The sequence below is a fragment of the Miscanthus floridulus genome, chromosome 1, assembly GCF_019320115.1.
Source record: "Miscanthus floridulus cultivar M001 chromosome 1, ASM1932011v1, whole genome shotgun sequence".
In the NCBI taxonomy this organism is placed as follows: Eukaryota; Viridiplantae; Streptophyta; class Magnoliopsida; order Poales; family Poaceae; genus Miscanthus; species Miscanthus floridulus.
In genome coordinates this window covers 24,218,905-24,235,502 of record NC_089580.1, presented here as the reverse complement: position 1 = coordinate 24,235,502, position 16,598 = coordinate 24,218,905, and the positions used below count along the sequence as shown (strand labels likewise).

The following is a 16,598-nucleotide window of genomic DNA, read 5'->3' as shown; positions in this document are numbered from 1 at the left end:
AAAACCAGAGGCAAAAAATGTCATTCGAAGGTGCCGGGTCTTTCTTTTCCTCTGAGCGAGCCCTGCTATCAAGGTAGACGATGCTAGGGATAGCTCCATGCTAGATGTCTATCCGTTGATGATGCCACGCTCTGACTTGATCAGCAAGTGGTCACGTCCCATCCCGCCCCAGCAGGTGGCGCGACGGACCGGGGTGCTGATCCGCCAACCCCACGGGGAGCGGACGACACAGTAACTAAACGTCCGTCACTATAGAGGATGTGAGTCTCCTCTTGGACCATAATGGTTGTCGTATGGTTCTGTCAGGATCCACGCCCGAGGGCCAATGGCGGCGCCCACAACACTGTAAAACAAATATCGGCGCCTACAACACTGTTCGGGCTCTAACATGCCCGAAAGGGCCTTAAAGCGCCCGTCTTGTCATATTCTGTCGATACTTTCCTGCAGACATACAGGGTATGGTGCAGGGTATGGTCCTCGGTATTGCAGTTGACTTTGGTGCCCTGCCTTATCTGCACACGTAGTTATGAAGGAGCAGCGCGTAGACGTCGGGTGAGGCGAACGTCGGGAGAGGCAGAGTCTGCCCCCGGACGTTGGGCGAGGCGGAGCCAGCTCCTAGACATCGGGCGTGGTCTGCCCCTGGACATCGGGTGAGGTAGAGCTAGCCCCCGAACGTCGGGCGAGGCGGAGTCTGCCCCCGGACGTCGGACGAGGCGGAGTCTGCCCTCAGACGTCGGGCGAGGCGGAGCTAGCCCGCGGTCGTCGAGCGAGGCAGAGTCTGCCCTCAGACGTCGGGCGAGGCAGAGTCTGCTTGGGGCGGGGCTCATGATCCTGGTGGACGGACGAGGAGTGACCCGGTAAGCGGTGTAGTCGCGCTCTTGATTATGCGGATGAGTCAGCGTTCGACGGTTGTTAGCTCCTCCTCTTTGGTACCCTACTATTGGTCCCCGACATACGTGAACATCACTGATGAATATATCATAAAACATCTTATATATACTACGTGAACATCACATGTATATTACATGAACATTATAAAATACATAATAAAATATCACATATATAATACCTGAACATCACAAAATACATGAAAATATATCACGGAATACAAGAAATGAGAAAGCAAAAACATGAAAATAAAAGAAATAGCATATTAAAATCATTAACTATAGTAAATTAAATAAGCAAACAAATGAATAAATTAAATATAAAACAAAAAATGCACCATAAAACATCGTGTACACTACATTAACATCCTAAAACAACATAGAACATCACATGTATACAACGTGAACATCACCAAATATGTCATAGAACATCGTTTGTATACTACGTGAACACCACATGTATATTACGTGAACATCACAAAAATATATCACGGAACATCACATGTATACCACGTGAACATCACAAAAAACATAATAGTACATCATAAAATACATCATAGAACATCATATATATACTCTGTGAACATTACAAAATATATCATAGAACACTATATGTATAGAATGCGAACATCGCAGAATAGATCATAGAACATCACATGTATACTACGTGAACATTATAGATATCTCGTATAGTTTAAAAAAATAAAAAATAATTAATTAGATTAAAATAACAAAGAAAAATACACATAAAAACATGATTAAGAAATGATAAATATAGAAAATAAATAAAATAAATGAATAATTTAAATAAGAAAAAATAGAATTAAAAAATATATACATCATAAATATGAATATATCTTATGTAACATATAAAATAAAAAAATTAAAAATGGAAATGAAAATGAAATTTTAAATAGTTCACATAGTGAATTTAAAAAGAATCAAAAGCAAGTAAATAGAAAAAAGAAAAATAGGAAATAGAAATAGAAGGAAAACAAAAATAAACAAAAAAAATTAATTAGAATAAAGAAAGAAAAAATGAATGAAAGTTAAAAAATACAAATGAATTAAAGACAGGAAAAAACACCACAGAAAAAATAAAAAACAAAAATAAAAAATAAAAAATTTGAACAACAACTTAGCCTGAAAACTTAAGCATCGTTGTGGAAATAAAAGAAACTTAAAAAATATAAAAAATGAAAATAAAGTAAAATATCACATCAAAACAAAAAAAATGAAGCACGATGGGAGGAAAAGAGAAATAAAAAATAAAAAAAAAGAAAAGAAAAGAGAAGAATAAGACAAAAAGAAAAAGAAAAGAGATAAACCAATGTACCTGCACCGTCGCTTCGGTAGTTCGCGGTGTCCTGCACTCCTGCTGATTCCCGCGCGCCCGCTGATTGGCTCGCTCGTCGCTCGGACCATGGCTCCCGTCCGAACGTTCGGACGGAAAGATTTCCGGCAGCCTAGTCCCTTCCAGGTGGGTCCTAGAGAGTCAGACCGCTGACCGCATGAGCGTGCGGTTGCAGCCTCGTTCGCTACGGAAAACAAAGTCAAAACACTGTTTTGGCTGATTTGTCGTGAGAGAAAAATACGATTCCGACTAAAAAACAAACTGAAAAATACGAATTACAAAACCAGCGAACAAAGCCTGCGAGGCCCAAAGTGGCTGACTAGGACCTCTTTTGTTTTCTTTTTTTCCCGAAAAAAGAGAGAAAAAACAGTGCATTTCATTAACTGGAAATAAGGATTACAATCCAGAGAGGCAGTAGCTGGCCCCACGGTTGGACTTGTGATTTGCAAGAACAAGTAAACGATGATTAGCACATAGCCCTAGTTCCATCGAGGGATGACAATAACATAAATAAAAGTACTCATACATATAAGTGTCAGCGACGTACGTCACTGCAGCACATAAAAATTCAGAGCCCAACTCTAACCAGCTAACTCACGTGAAAGTTCCAGGAAGCGGCTAATCCAAACCAAAAAAAATCTGCTCCGGTCAACTAAGCACGACGCTGACACGCGAGGCTGGTGCCCCCTGACGCCGATGGCTTCGGTTTACAGCCACACGATAAAAAAAAAGGCGACACCATTTGTAGCAGTAGAAACTAAGGATAAGTAGAGCACACCGGTTGCCGCCGCGGCTCGGAATCTACAGCACACAGAGCCCACACGGCACGACCGGAACGCGCCTGCCCCTCCTCGACCTCATTTCTCGGCTTCTCGCCCGCTTCCTCCGGCCCCTTTCGAGCTTTGATCCCGGCCCACGTCTCTTTTCTGTTGTAACAACACGAGTCCTACAATTTTGTACACGTGCACAAAATGCCACTTGGAGGCTGTGATACTCCTAAACAACACTGATTTGTACTTAATTAATAGAGCCAGGGACGTGGATGCTCATTTTGCACATCCGGTTCTTAAAAAAAAAATGAAGAAATGAGCCTTGGGGTTCATGTTTCTTTTTGTTGGGGATGGAGGATCGCGTGTCAAAACACGTTTTGCATGTGCGATGACGCCTGAGGGCCTGCAAAACCAGGGGCGGCGCTCCCAGCCCCAGCCCCAAGCTGCTGCTGCTGCTTCCTCTCCACTTCCTGCATGAGAGCCTCCTCCACGGCCTTTTCCACCTCGCCGGCCGCAATCTGCACGCACAAGACGCCAAGAGGAACCCCGTGGTTAGTTGCGTCGAGTAACAAGTGGCACATCCATTTGGGAGTAGGGGAAAAAACAACAACAGCAAGAAAAAATTGCAAGCAACTGCAATTGACAAGTTGCATATTCATGATAAGCTCCGCAATTATGAGATGCTGCGTGTATATTCAGACAATCAAATTGGAGAGGCATTGACAATTGACAAGTTGCGGTTTATATAAAAAAAAAACAATGGACATGGTGGTACTATGAAAAAGGGCAGAGTTGTCAGCTATTGGAGTTGTTGTTTGATTTGACATGTCAAGGTTAATGTTAGCTAATAGAGGTTGCACATTGATTAGACTGTCTGTTGAAGATTTTATAAAAAAAAAAACATGTGAGGATTCGTTGAAGTTTTTTTCTTCTTTTTTTCAGAAGTAGGGAGACCTGAGCAAGAGTTTGACACGGTTGACCATTGTCCAAATGTGAATTTTGAAGTGCAATGACTCTGTTTTATATGATTTACTTTGTGTCAATATGTTATATCATCTATTATTTGTTTAATCAGATTGCCTAGATATATATCCAAATTTGATCATACTTTCTTCATCCTTATCCTGGCGACAATCTGTTTTCCTATCCAACAATCTAGTAACTCGGTGAATCTTGTATGTGACTGAACTGTTGTATATTTTTTCCAACCTAAATTCTGGATCAGCCATTGTCAGCAAAGCTGGTAGATACAGTAGGTTGAGAAATTTGAGAGAGTGCTCACCGTGGTTTCGACATTCATCTCCGTGCACAGCCTGCGTCCGGACAGGTTGGAGCGGATGCCCCTGGCCCTGACGTCCATGCCCTTGAGGCGCCTGAGCGCCCCGATCATGGAGTCGATGGCGGACGCCGGCTCGTCCACCTCGAACTGCACCTTGACGCACTGCTGCCTGGCGTCGTGGCCCAGGATGCGGGCCTTGAGCTCCTCGTTCCGGCGCTGCAGCTGCTCCTGCGCGCCCCTCAGCTCGTGGATGTAGATGGCGGCCGCCTGCACGATGGAGTTCTTGTCGCCCCTGGACCGGGACGCCACCAGCGCGTGCAGGTCCGCGTAGCTCTGGCTCAGCTTCTCGCGCCGCTGCCGCTCCCGCATCATGTGACGGAACCCGCGGCTGCTCTCGACGGCGGCGGCGCCCGCCGGCTGCTGCCGCTGCCGCTGCCGCTGCCGCCGCGGCTCCTCCTGCTCCTCCCCGTCCTCCGCCATTGCCATGCTCTTCTCACGCAGTCCGTCCCCGCCAATCCTGCCCAGCGCCTCGGTCACCTGCCCGTGCACGTTGGGGCCCCCGAACGGCGCTCCCGCCCCTACGCCCACGGCCCCGGGGTAGTCGTAGTCCTGGAACGCGGTCGGCATCGGCGGCGCGAAGGGTGGCTCCGGCTCACCGGGCGAGGCAATGAGGCCGAAGGGCAGCTCCGGGGAGGACGGCGCGGCGACGTGCGGGTAGAACGGAGCCTCGTCGTGGAAGAAGCCGCCGTAATTGTAGGAGTCCATGTGCATTTCCGGCCTCCGTGCTCCGCAGGTTCTGTTGCTCGACGCGGCGGGAGTGGAGACAGGAGAGCCGAGAGCGCGGTTTGGTTGCGTTGCCGGAGGAGAAGTGTTCGAGCGCGGGTTAAATAGGCACCGGTGCGGTGCGGGGGGAGGATTAGGATTATGGTCACGTGGTCAAAATGGCGTGTTGAGGCGGAGGTGCAGTGCCCCGCGTGTGAGGAAGAAGGGGACATGGCGATGGTGGGGCCCCTGGGACAAGGCTGGGAAAGGTCAAACCTGCGATTTCGTAATTGTTAATTCGGGTTAAGGGGGGGGAAAGAGCACGTGCTGCGGCGACGCGCTTTGGAGTTTGGAGGCTGGCGTACACGTAGGATAAAAAGGAGCCGGCTCAGAAGGTTCCACGTAGGGGCCACTTGGAAACCAAGAGCCAGCGCTCTATTTGCCGCTCGCACCCCCACAAGAACTGCTATTTTGAATACCGATATTTAAATGGCAAACCAGTTTTCTTTACACAAATTTTGCGGTCATACCACGGAGTCATAAATAGACATTTGTAATTTTTGTAATTCGTTTTACTAATGTATTGACCATCGCCTTTTACAATTTCGTAACTACAAAAATATGCAATTCAAAAATAGGTAAAAAAAATAAAAATACTACTGCTCTAATCTTTTTTTTTTGCAGCATTGTAGAAAAAAGAGCCACTTACAGATAAAACTTTATTATACCACATTAACGATTCATATAAATGGTTGAGACTAGAATTCCAGGACATCATTTTTGAAACTAAAAACGCATGTTATAGCATTACTCACAAATTTACACACTGATAAACCATCTGAGTGAGATAAACACAGACTACGGTGCCAAAAGAGTTTAGCTATGGCTAAAATGTGGCGGCTGAGACAAACTAAAAGATTTAAATGTCAGTTAATTCGTGATGATGATATGGGGATTTCCCAGTTAAATTCAAGAATAAGGGGCTTTTAATATAAACAGTAAGTTTGAGGGCTTAATATGCACTTACTTTATTAGTATAAAAATCATGGACATATTATGTTCAAAGAAGTGCCACGCTAATTACCGGTCAACAAAATCATCATATCTGCACATTGTGCCACCCACAACAGTACAAGAAACATATAAAAATCCGTACATATTTGCATTTTCCCTAGTATCGATCTAATAAATATATTTAAGGAGGAATGGAGGAGAAATTCAAGCAAAGAGCACATGAACAGGACGAGTCACAGATGCATGTGAACTAGGACCAGGCACAGCTATAGTAGAAAAGCACACGTCAGATGCCATGCATGCCACACGGACACGGTGGAGAGACCATCAGCCATTCGCTCGTTGGTTTCACTCAGGTCTTTTCAGCTATGATATAGTGTTTTTCTCCCACAACAAATCACCACCAGCCAGACTTATCAGCTCAAAAACCAACCAGCTAACGGGACTCCGTGCGAGATAGCGTGCGTGTGGATGTTTGAAGAGGAAATGCCGAGTAGAAACTGCTCCTTGACCGTGTAATCTTCTACTCTCTCTTCTTGCTCTGCTCCCATCCTGGACACGTTTCTGGCGACACGGCACGGAAGCTTCTATTCTTCACCGAGCTGTTCGTGCATGTACTTAGTAGTACGATGTCCCTTTCCTTTGTTTTTTTTCTTTTAAAAAAGTTTCATTTGATCGCCCGGAAAATTCAGTTTGTTAATTCTGTTGTGGCATGTGGACAGAGGGTGACAGTGCAGTTTATATGTATAAAATGCAAGGTCCATGCATAGTCATGGTGCTGTGGTCGTTTCGTTGGTGGTTCCAAATAGTCCAGATTCGGTGTGTTCCCCGTGATAGCCTCCGCCCTCCATGTGTTTTGTGAAGCTTTTTCCAATTCAAGTGCGAGGTGATTGGTAGTTTTGTCTGGCTCATTTTGCGTACGCATGGAATTTGCAGATCACCCACATGTCTGAAAGTGATGCATGTGCACACATGATGGAACAACGCATGCAGCCGTTACGTTGTTTAACATGGTTTAATGATGGGATATCACCGTTATGCATCAGTTGTTAAATGAATCTAACAAAACATCATGAGGCAGGCTATCACGGGGGAACGACACACCAAATCTGGAGTTGTTGATACTCCAAAAGGCCTATAGTTTTAGGAATACTATGGTTTTAAAACTAGATTTTTTTGCGGAAAAAAACTAGAGGGTTTGTTGCATCTAAACATCCTCTAAAAGTACTTTTTTTCTAATTATCTAAAAATACTTTAGATCAGCAGAATTATTAGTTGTTTTCCAAATGTCGGTTTCATCTCTTATTTACTACAACATGCAATTTGCAAACTAACCACATGCGTGAAAGTGATGCTGCATACATAATGGAGCTGTGCAGCCGTAGTTAAAACAAGGACCAGTTGGATGTATGTCAACTGAGTTCATGGTTTTAAAATTCAACAATCAATAAGATGAACCCTTCCTCATCTTTTATAAATCCATTCTCGTCTTCTATTTTTGGCTAGCGAAAAATCAAAAATAGAAGATAGCTATATTTAGATGACCATTTAGAAAAGCTATTGGAGGATAGTTTTTCACAAAAATCTCTATTACTAGCATTTAGAAAGGATATTGAGAGTCTCTTGAAAATACTCTAAGCGAGGAGCCAAAAGAAGAAGAAAAACTACGTTTTCGTGGCTTTGCCCACGTAGTAGAAAAATAACTCTAGCTCCTCAAGGCTTCTTCCTCCAAACCGTTTCTTTGATAGAGTGTTTGACATGACTTCGGTCGGAGTAGCCCTAGAAAATAGAAACGGTGCAAACGAGCCTCTAGCTGGGTAAAATGTGGACCATTTCAACAAAAAGATATTTATGATTAAAGGAAGTATCCCACCATTTTTCAAAATGAAGGCATTATTGATTTGGCACGGTCTTTGAACTAGACTTTGACTACTTTCTAAGAACGCAATTCTAGCACAATGTCATATTTTAGTACATTAAGTTTGATCAATTATAAAAATAAATATCGGTACTTATGATACCAAATAAATACTATTAGATTAATTATGAAATTTATTTTTATAATAAATTAATTTAAAGCCATAAATGTGAATATTATTCAATAGAAACTTGGTCAAACGTGAACCACTTTATGTGGCACGCAACTCATAGTTGCATTCTTTTGAGATGGATGTAGTATTAGTTTCTGTTATTATACTATAATAATGCTTGTAGGAACAAAATCATAACTGAAAGAAAGTACTTCAAATGCGAATTCGTTAATATCATTTTCATATAATATGATTTACAGAAGCTAATTGAGTAATTGTTTGTTAAAATTTGACAAGGTTTGATTCTTAAAATGTGCGCACACCTTTGTAAAGTGATACGGACATGACTTGCTATGATACATAGATGTATATAAGCTTGTATAACCATGTCCCTGGCGGGTACCTCCTGGTCACTGGTCCTTAAAAAGTTAGTAAGACTTTCAACGAAGGGGTGGGAGACTCGCTGTATCTGTAATTCCGTATGTTGGTTCCACCGGGTAAATCTCCATCGACAATGGGAGAGAGGGTTGCCACTGAGATCCCAGGCAACGGACGCGTCGCCGCCGCCACATCCTGCGCTGAGGCGCGCTCCGGCGGCCCCCCTGCACCCCCTCCTCTCATCCCACCCAGTGCCGTCGCGCTCCATTGCCTTCGTCCCCAAACCTCATCGGCGAAAGGGCCTCTCACTCTCACCACCTCCCACAACTCCACGAAGCTCCCACCACTTCTCCCCAGCCCTCCTCCACCCACAGAAACCCATCGCCATCGGCACCGGCGCCGGCGCCGGCGCCGGGACCATCCGAAGCAGCTCGCAGCAGACCGCAAGAACAACAAGAGCAGCAAGAGTGCAAGAAGAAAGGTGGTTCAGGTGAGCATCAGGCCTGGGATTGAATTCCAGTCTCTGGTCCTCAGGGACCTCTGCTCCGACGTCGTCACGCCTGAGCCCAGCTCGAACTCAGGTGCTTTCTGGATCACCCCTCCTTTCCGTTCTCCGAGGTTCTCTGCCGTTTCCATCTCCAACATGCTGTCCTTCTTCCTGTGCGCTCCGCCCCATCGTGTGCGTGCCTCGGTCGTTGAGCCTTCGGTGTTTTGTGCTCGAGTCGCCTCAGAAAATGTCGCCAGCTTCATCCTCGCTCGCCGGGAGCTGAAGCTGCATAAATGTATCTTTACCCTCCATGCCTCGCTCCCTGCGGCTTCCGCCATGGCCGGCCAGCTGAGGGAGGAAGAAGACTTTACTCCCGGGCACCCACCTCTGCCTGGAGTAACAGAGCTGAGTAACTCCGGCGCAGTGCTCGGGGCTCGAGGCGGGGTAGACTTGAAGAGGCTGGACGTGGAGAGATCTCCAAATCTCGCTACAGTCCCCTCGGACTCGACCGGGAGTCATGATGCTCCCCTTCCTCCTGTGTTGTCCGCGGGAAGGGAGCAGAGAGATGGTGATCTGTTGCAGGGGAGGAACCCCATGCTGCCGCCAACGAGTCGGGACAGGTGAAAGACTCTCCTCATCACCCCTTCAGTGCTGCTGCCAACGGCTCTAAGGCCTTGCAAGGTTTCTCCTTCAAAAGTTTACACCTTATCTCCGAGAATGCTTGATACATATACATATACATATACATATACATATACATGTACATATACATATACATATAGGAAAAAGTCTACTTAACCCCCCACCTTTCATACTTGGTCTACTTCACCCTCCAACTATGAAACCGTCTATTTTACCCCATAAACTTTCCAAAACCAACTATTTTACCCCCCGGGCGGTTTTTGACAGCGGTTTTGCTACAGTTTTGGAGTTGTAAAAACCGCTGTAAAAACCGTCCGGGGGTAAAATAGACGGTTTTGGAAAGTTCAGGGGGTAAAACAGACGATTTTATAGTTGGGAGGTGAAGTAGACCAGTATAAAAGGTGGGGGTTAAGTAGACTTATATATATATATATATATATATAGTATTAAATATAGACTAAAAAATAACTAATTACACAGATTACGACTACTTTACGAGACGAATTTTTAAGCCTAATCAGTCCCTGATTTGACAATAACGTGCTACAGTAACACATGTGCTAATGATGACTTAATTAGGTTTAATACATTCATCTCGTGATTTACTGACGGATTCTGTAATTTATTTTTTTTATAAAAATACTATACAACACACATGTGTTTTAGGAGAAAAAAACACAGATTTTTTCTCCCTCTCTTTTCACCTCACGTGTGTCAGTTTGCTCCTGTCCGATCGCTGGGCTGTCTCGTGTGTGGGCTGACGCCTCGTGTGTGGTGTGGAGACGTCAAATCCACAAAAGAAAGCTGGAGGTAGAAGCCTGGCCTGACGCCTCGTGTGTCCGGCTCGAGGTACTTTTTTTTATAATTTGTGATTTGTTTTTTCATAGAAAAAAAATTATTTCTTATGATATATGGATCTGTGAATTTGTGATCTTGTGATTTGTGATTATCAAAGGTAGAAGAAACCAGGAGGTAGAGAAGAATAGAGGCTGTTAGATCTTAATTTTATAGTGTAAAAAAATTCATGTGTTAAAACTGCATAAAACACATGGTTGTTGAGTAGAGAGACTCTTTTTTTATTAGTATCCAAACACCCCATATAACACCTGATATGACACCACAAAATTTTACGTCCTGTAACTAAAAAGGCCTAAGAAAACTTATGTTGAAGCCCTCCTCTCATCTGGTATTTCTGCTGCCTCCGGCTCCGACCGGGACAAGGGCAAACGCCGGCCTGCCCCCTTCGTGCCTCGCTCCGTTGGGTGCTTCCGCTGCCTTTCGTCCTCTCACATGGTTCGTGACTGCCGTGACCCGCTCAGGTGCCGGCGCTGTGGTGGCAACGGCCACCTACAGTTCCAGTGCTCCATGCCTGTTGCGCGTCGCCACAAAACCCCTTTCACCCGCCGCCACCCGGCTTCAGCTCGCCATGTCCGCTACCCTGTTCCTGTTCCTGTCAATGCCGCCGTCCCATGTGTCCCTCGGACACTTCCTCCTCCTCTGCCTGAACAGGGTGATGCTGCTGGTGTGTCCCGGTTGCCTCCTCCGGTGGCCTCGCCACCGGCCGTCGTGCAGCTCGTCTTGGGATGACAATGAAAGAAGCTGCAAACCTCTGGCAAGTGGCAACATAGTCTACCAAGACAAGCCAGAAGTGTAGTAGCGGTTTGGTGTACCTCTAGTGGCCCCGTTCGCTGGTCTGAAACTTGGCTGAAACTGGCTGAAAAATACTGTTCTGGCTGAATTATTGTGAGAGAAAACACTGTTCCGGCTGAAAAAACAAGCCGAACAAGCCGAATATGGGGTAAGCCGAACAATTCCTTTATGGATTAGTCTCTCTTTAATTTCTGCTGTGTAACTCCCTTAGTTTGAACAGCAAGGTCTTTGCTGCTCCTGTGCAATATATCAGGTGGACAGTGAAAAAAAAAGACTCAGGATAGCCTCCCTTAGTCCGCTCCTTATTTTTACTTCGTCATACAAACAAACGAGAAGAAACCCAGTAGCACACTAGTGCCAGAGCTATCCTAGACGGTTCTTTGAATTCCACTGGGAATACAAGAACACCTAGATCAAATTAAATTGGTAGGAAATGATTTTGCCGGCCTAAGCGAGTGATGCATAACTATGTAAGCTTGACATGAACCTAGACTAGACCCCGGTATATGCAACTCTACTTCATGGCGTGCTACAGTTCTTCCCCAGAGCACGGTCATGGATGATCAGTAACCTGGCAGGCGGCAGCAGAGCAGGAACTCTGTTTGTTAATTTTTACTGCAGGCATAGCCTTGTGCGGTGCCTATGGAATCAGTTCCTCTAAGCATAAGGGTCGTGGTGAAGCAGAAAGAATGAACGGCCAAGCAATACGTAGAAGTGCACAGTTGAGCAGAACACAGAAATGGATCCCAATAATTCCAGCCCCTAACAAGGCAACGCGCTTATGAACAAAGTACCGGGAAGGCAAGGCAAGTCAATCACAATCAGAACTTCAGGGAAGCGAGGTCTGTCATGGTAGAATACCTGAAAACGATGGGCCCAGCAATCCAGCCCCAAGAACAATCTGAAGTTCTGAATTCCTTATTCAGAGTTTCGCCCATCTCCAGAGTTCTACTGTTTCGAAGGAAAACCATAGAAAGTGCGAATTATAAGATTTTTTAACTAAAGAAAATGAAAATACGCACAATATAAAAACAAGAACAGATATTCCATCGGAATAGAGAGACCAACGTAATACAATAATTACTGAGAAAAGAAGGTAACGCGATCAGAATTTGGGGGAACAGTGGCGTCAGAGTTTAATACACACCTGACCAAGATGAACACAGCGGCGATTCCAGCCCCAAGGAAAACCTGAATTTCTTAGCAGAGTTTCACCCACCTGGCCACCTCACTCTTTGCACTGTTTTCAATGGAAAACCATAGACAAGAAATCGAATTAAACGGCCCTTCCCGAAGAAAATGGAAGGTATGCAGATGCTTCAAGCTACACGAAAAGAGAGACGAAGTCATGGCAATATGTCAATCTATGGCCTCAAGGGGATATGTTTGGAGATCTGTATCTTTCGATGCAGACATTTGAACTACTTATACTGAATGATGCTCCGCTGCCAATTTGGGGACGGGAAACAGCAAAACGGGAAAAAAAATTCACTTCATCTCCCCAAAAAATTTCATGAAAACCCGGTTAATAAAGATATCACGAACATCCCCTTTCTAAAACAGATACCAAGAACAGTCGATCCATCTCATGAGCGAAGCATATGCAGCACCCAGTGGCTCAAACTGGCGGAGAGCAAAATTCAGCTCATCATCGCCAAGCAAGAACTACCCCCTCCAAAAAGTCATCTCCTGAGACGCAATCACGAAAGGAAGTAAAGCAACACTCCAGAGCTAGTAAAAGCAAACGAAAATTCAATGAGAAATGAGAAAACTGTAACCCTACCCATCAACCAAAACAAACAGCGACATCAGAGCTCCCAGAGAAAAAGCCGCACCAACGAATCGCATCAGATCAGCAGTAAGTTCTTACCTCAGCTTGGATTCATTTCCATGTTCGATTAGTCTTCCCGCTTGGTCTCCCGCGGAAGCGGAGCTTCCCCGTCTGCCGCGAAGGTTGTGGGGGAGCAGGTGGTGGTCCACAGCAGGAAATGTTTTGCCGCGTGGAACTGAAGCGCAGATGATTATTTGATCCAGCAGCCAACACGCTAGGAGGACTCTGAATATTCTGACTCTGCAAACTGATTGGCAGTCTTCGCCTCAAATGCACTAAAAACACGTGGTCAAACATTTCTTCCTTTTCTTTCTTTCGTTTTTCCAAGCAAAGAAAAATATGTCTCAGACGGGGACGTGAAAACGACCGTGCTAATGGAGCAAAAATGCAGGGGAAAAGCATGTCACACATGTGATGAAATGCAAATATTCTCCATGGACGAATCAAAGCAGACTCGCAATAAGTTCACCGTACATACCTTCCTCTGCTAAAAACACGTGAAGAACATTTCCGACTACTTTAGGATGATACACCACGAACACGAAGGCCAGCTTCAGATGGACCTCACAAGGTACATGAAAGACACATGCTCTTTGAAATGAGACTAGCTGGATACTTCGATGACAGACACACCACAACGATTAACGTTTTCCAAGTAGGACCCGCTATTGTCAGTCTAGGCAGTTAGCTTGCTTCATCCGGTCTATCTTTTCTCTCTCTTGCGACCTCTTCCTCTTCCTCTGGAGGTAGATGCGGATTTCTCAGGAGAACTATGAACGTTGCCGCTGCCTGTCTCAGAGGGTTCATCGTTGATGCTTGCTTCTTTGTCACTTTCTCCCTCAAAGAGCTCTGTCCGGTCCGTTGAGTTCTCCTCCTGCTCCACCTCCTCCTTTGGATTCTTGCCAGCGGATTCGAGTTCCACAACTTTATCTCTGAGTTGTCTGAGCTTGGCCTTCTTCGAATTTAACACAGCCACAAACTAGAGGAACATAAAAATGGTGAGTAGTGCATAAATAAATTAAGATCAAAATTATAACTGAATGAGAAAAGAATTGGCATCTAAACATCAACATGAAAGGGAGCAAAAAGGCAAGACCCAGCAACTAGTGTTTTAAGTAATAACAGTGTACATCAACGCAAAGAAGCCAAGGGTATACATCAGTATGCTGAATTTCGTATGGGAGCTGCATAAGAAAATATCACCTGCAATAGTCACCAAATGAACACAGTAACATAAGAAACTATACCTTTGAAAAGGTGGCTTGCTCGAACTCAGCTTTCTCATTGTTAAATCTTTCACTTTGTTGCAAGCACTTCTCAGCTTCTTGTTTCAACTTGTCGAAGGATTGTGTTTTCCTCACAACCTCTTCCTAAATAAGGAAATATAAAGAATTTAGTAAATTTAGGCCCAAGTAAGAAATGTGCTGAAGTGGTTCAGTAGCTTGGTAGGGATAATTCAGGCAAATCAAGTTTATATTCATCTGCACCTCAAGAATCAATTCACCCTTTGGTCATCTTTAAATTCAACATAAGCATAGCTTAGAGAACCTGTTTCAGAATCACAGGTAGGCTGAAAAGGAAGGTAAAGCAAAGGGGCATACACTCAAGCGTATATTTGCATCCATAAGAAAATCCAGGATCTCAGATATAGTCTGCTGCGTGTTTGGTGAAGGCTGCAGCTTCCATCGCCATTCCAACTTGGTACCTTGTCTTTCAAATGTCCATGAGAGCTAAATGGAACAAGGCAAAAAATTTCAGGGAAATAAGCAAAGATGAAATCCGAGAAGCTGGAAGACTGGTCTGAATGTTAGACACATAACAGCCATATGAACATATTTGAACTCAAGTGCAATACATCTTCATGTTGCAAGATGGTAAGACCAGTACAAAAGCTGGAAATAGTGACAACTCTAACTAATTACTAAGCCTAGATATGAATAATCAAGACAACTAAATGTGAAGGAACTAATCAGTACTAGAGGTGGTGGTGAGCACATACTATGATAAAAGTTCTTTTCACTTCCAAGTCCTGGTCTATATGCTAACCTCTGAAGGTTGGTCTATTGCCTGAACTTTTTTCTTGGTTCCTTAGTTCCATCTCAACTGTGGTTGACCCTACCTCAAACTGTCTTGCTGTTATGATTTAAAACTATTGAAATTATAAATGCTGTCTGTGTAAATGAAAAAGATGGCCGCCTCTCCCTCTTATTCTTGAAAGGGATATGTGGCAAGTTTGCAAGGGGCCATCATTAGTAATGAGTACCACAGAAAACGTTTGTTGAAAGGTCAGCAGATATTTATAATGAGTATTATCAAATCAGGATACAGTGGCACCTTAATCCAACAATATTTATAACTTTAAGTTTTCTGAAGAACTAATTAATGTTTTTTCTGGAACTGGTCAGTGTATGCGTATACGAATTTGAGAAAAGATTGCTAGGCCCCTTGAAAGGTCCGAATCCAACATTGCAGACGGAAATCAGCGACTTGTGTGAACTAAGGAAAAGAAGACCTGAAATATCCTTTTAACATCATCTGCACTACTCTGAGTCTAAAACCCCATGGGACAAAACGACCTAAATGAGGATCAAACGTGGTAGTGTAAACTTGAAATAACAAATTAACAACCCTTGCAGACTTGCGTCCATGTAAAATCGAATACTCAAGCTTTTCAACCTGGCCTAGAATCAGCTCATTAATCCAATCTACTCAACAACACATACGTAACCCAACAGAACAGTAAGATGAATTGGGCGAAAAGAGCGGAACGGACTGACCCTGCGGTTGCCTTTGCCGGCGTCGTGGAAGGAGTACGTGGAATCAGGCTGTTGGAAGGCGAGGTAGCGCTCGGCGAGGGCGAGGTAATCGGCGACGGGCTGGTCCCACTGCTCGGCGCGGAGGCGCACCTCGTGGTCGGAGGCGTCGGCGACCCAGGCGCCAGCACCGTCGGTCACGGCGAGGGAGAAGCGGGACGGCAGCCACGTGGCTTTGACGAAGACGGTGCCGGCGCCCGCCGGCACCGCCTTGGGGTCCTCCACCGGCACCGAGAGCTTCGCGCAGCTGTGCCTCGCCGGCGCCGCAGAAGAGGCCGCCGCCATGGTCGTCGATGTCGAGCCCAACGAGGGGAGTGCGGCTGGTTGGGCAGATGGGCACGGATCGGCCGTTGGAGACGGCTGCGCGCGCACGAGAGGCCTGTGGACCGTCCGATGACCCGACCGGTTTAGTTGGAGGGTTTCGGGGAGCCGGGGGGACTCGCATTTCGCAATTCGCAAGGCCTAGTCTGTTCAGGACTCCAGGGGCGTGCAATGCACCATGTACATTTTTCCAAAGTTCGTTGGTTGCGTACGTGGTGGAGTCGACGTCACACAAAAACAACTTTCGGACCTCACCTGATTAACGACAAGTTCAGTGATCCACTTGTACTCCGTACCCGTACTAGATGAGGAGTATTTCAAGCTATTGAATTCGCAACATAGAGTATTGCTCCCGTTTGAATCTCTAAAGAAATCTTTAA

The 16,598-nt window shown here is 45.1% G+C and overlaps 2 protein-coding genes across 3 annotated transcripts; both read right to left on the bottom strand.

Annotated features, from left to right (window-relative positions):
• Positions 1–3,232: 3,232 nt before the first annotated feature.
• LOC136459271 (transcription factor BHLH148-like) lies at positions 3,233–5,271 on the bottom strand. The gene is made up of 2 exons (XM_066459176.1): positions 4,294–5,271; positions 3,233–3,529 (listed from the first exon to the last, which is right to left on the bottom strand). The coding sequence occupies exons 1-2, from the start codon at positions 5,059–5,061 to the stop codon at positions 3,377–3,379; spliced, it is 921 nt and encodes a 306-aa protein (XP_066315273.1). The 5' UTR covers positions 5,062–5,271; the 3' UTR covers positions 3,233–3,376.
• Positions 5,272–9,973: 4,702 nt separating this feature from the next.
• On the bottom strand, positions 9,974–16,312 carry LOC136459370 (DNA repair protein XRCC4-like). 2 transcript variants are annotated; one of them, XR_010760188.1, is made up of 7 exons: positions 15,862–16,312; positions 14,686–14,814; positions 14,332–14,454; positions 13,563–14,063; positions 13,124–13,359; positions 12,401–12,493; positions 9,974–12,204 (listed from the first exon to the last, which is right to left on the bottom strand). XR_010760188.1 is itself a non-coding variant. In XM_066459290.1 (4 exons), exons 1-4 carry the CDS (start codon positions 16,180–16,182, stop codon positions 13,788–13,790), a joined length of 849 nt encoding a protein of 282 aa, XP_066315387.1. In that variant the 5' UTR covers positions 16,183–16,312; the 3' UTR covers positions 13,474–13,787. The 2 variants fall into 2 exon arrangements, 1 of the variants encoding a protein (XP_066315387.1); XM_066459290.1 differs by lacking the exons at positions 9,974–12,204; positions 12,401–12,493; positions 13,124–13,359 and having other exon boundaries at positions 13,474–14,063.
• Positions 16,313–16,598: the final 286 nt, after the last annotated feature.

What these genes read in the sequence shown, in the direction of transcription:
- LOC136459271 (XM_066459176.1), bottom strand. Translation starts at nt 5,061, where the DNA reads ATGCACATGGACTCCTACAATTACGGCGGCTTCTTCCACGACGAGGCT. An exon ending in AGATGAATGTCGAAACCACG is followed by an intron (nt 3,530 to 4,293) that starts GTGAGCACTCTC and finishes TTGTGCGTGCAG; the next exon opens with ATTGCGGCCGGCGAGGTGGA.
- LOC136459370 (XM_066459290.1), bottom strand. Translation starts at nt 16,182, where the DNA reads ATGGCGGCGGCCTCTTCTGCGGCGCCGGCGAGGCACAGCTGCGCGAAG. An exon ending in CCGGCAAAGGCAACCGCAGG is followed by an intron (nt 14,815 to 15,861) that starts GTCAGTCCGTTC and finishes TGTTCCATTTAG; the next exon opens with CTCTCATGGACATTTGAAAG. An exon ending in ATGCAAATATACGCTTGAGT is followed by an intron (nt 14,455 to 14,685) that starts GTATGCCCCTTT and finishes TTCCTTATTTAG; the next exon opens with GAAGAGGTTGTGAGGAAAAC.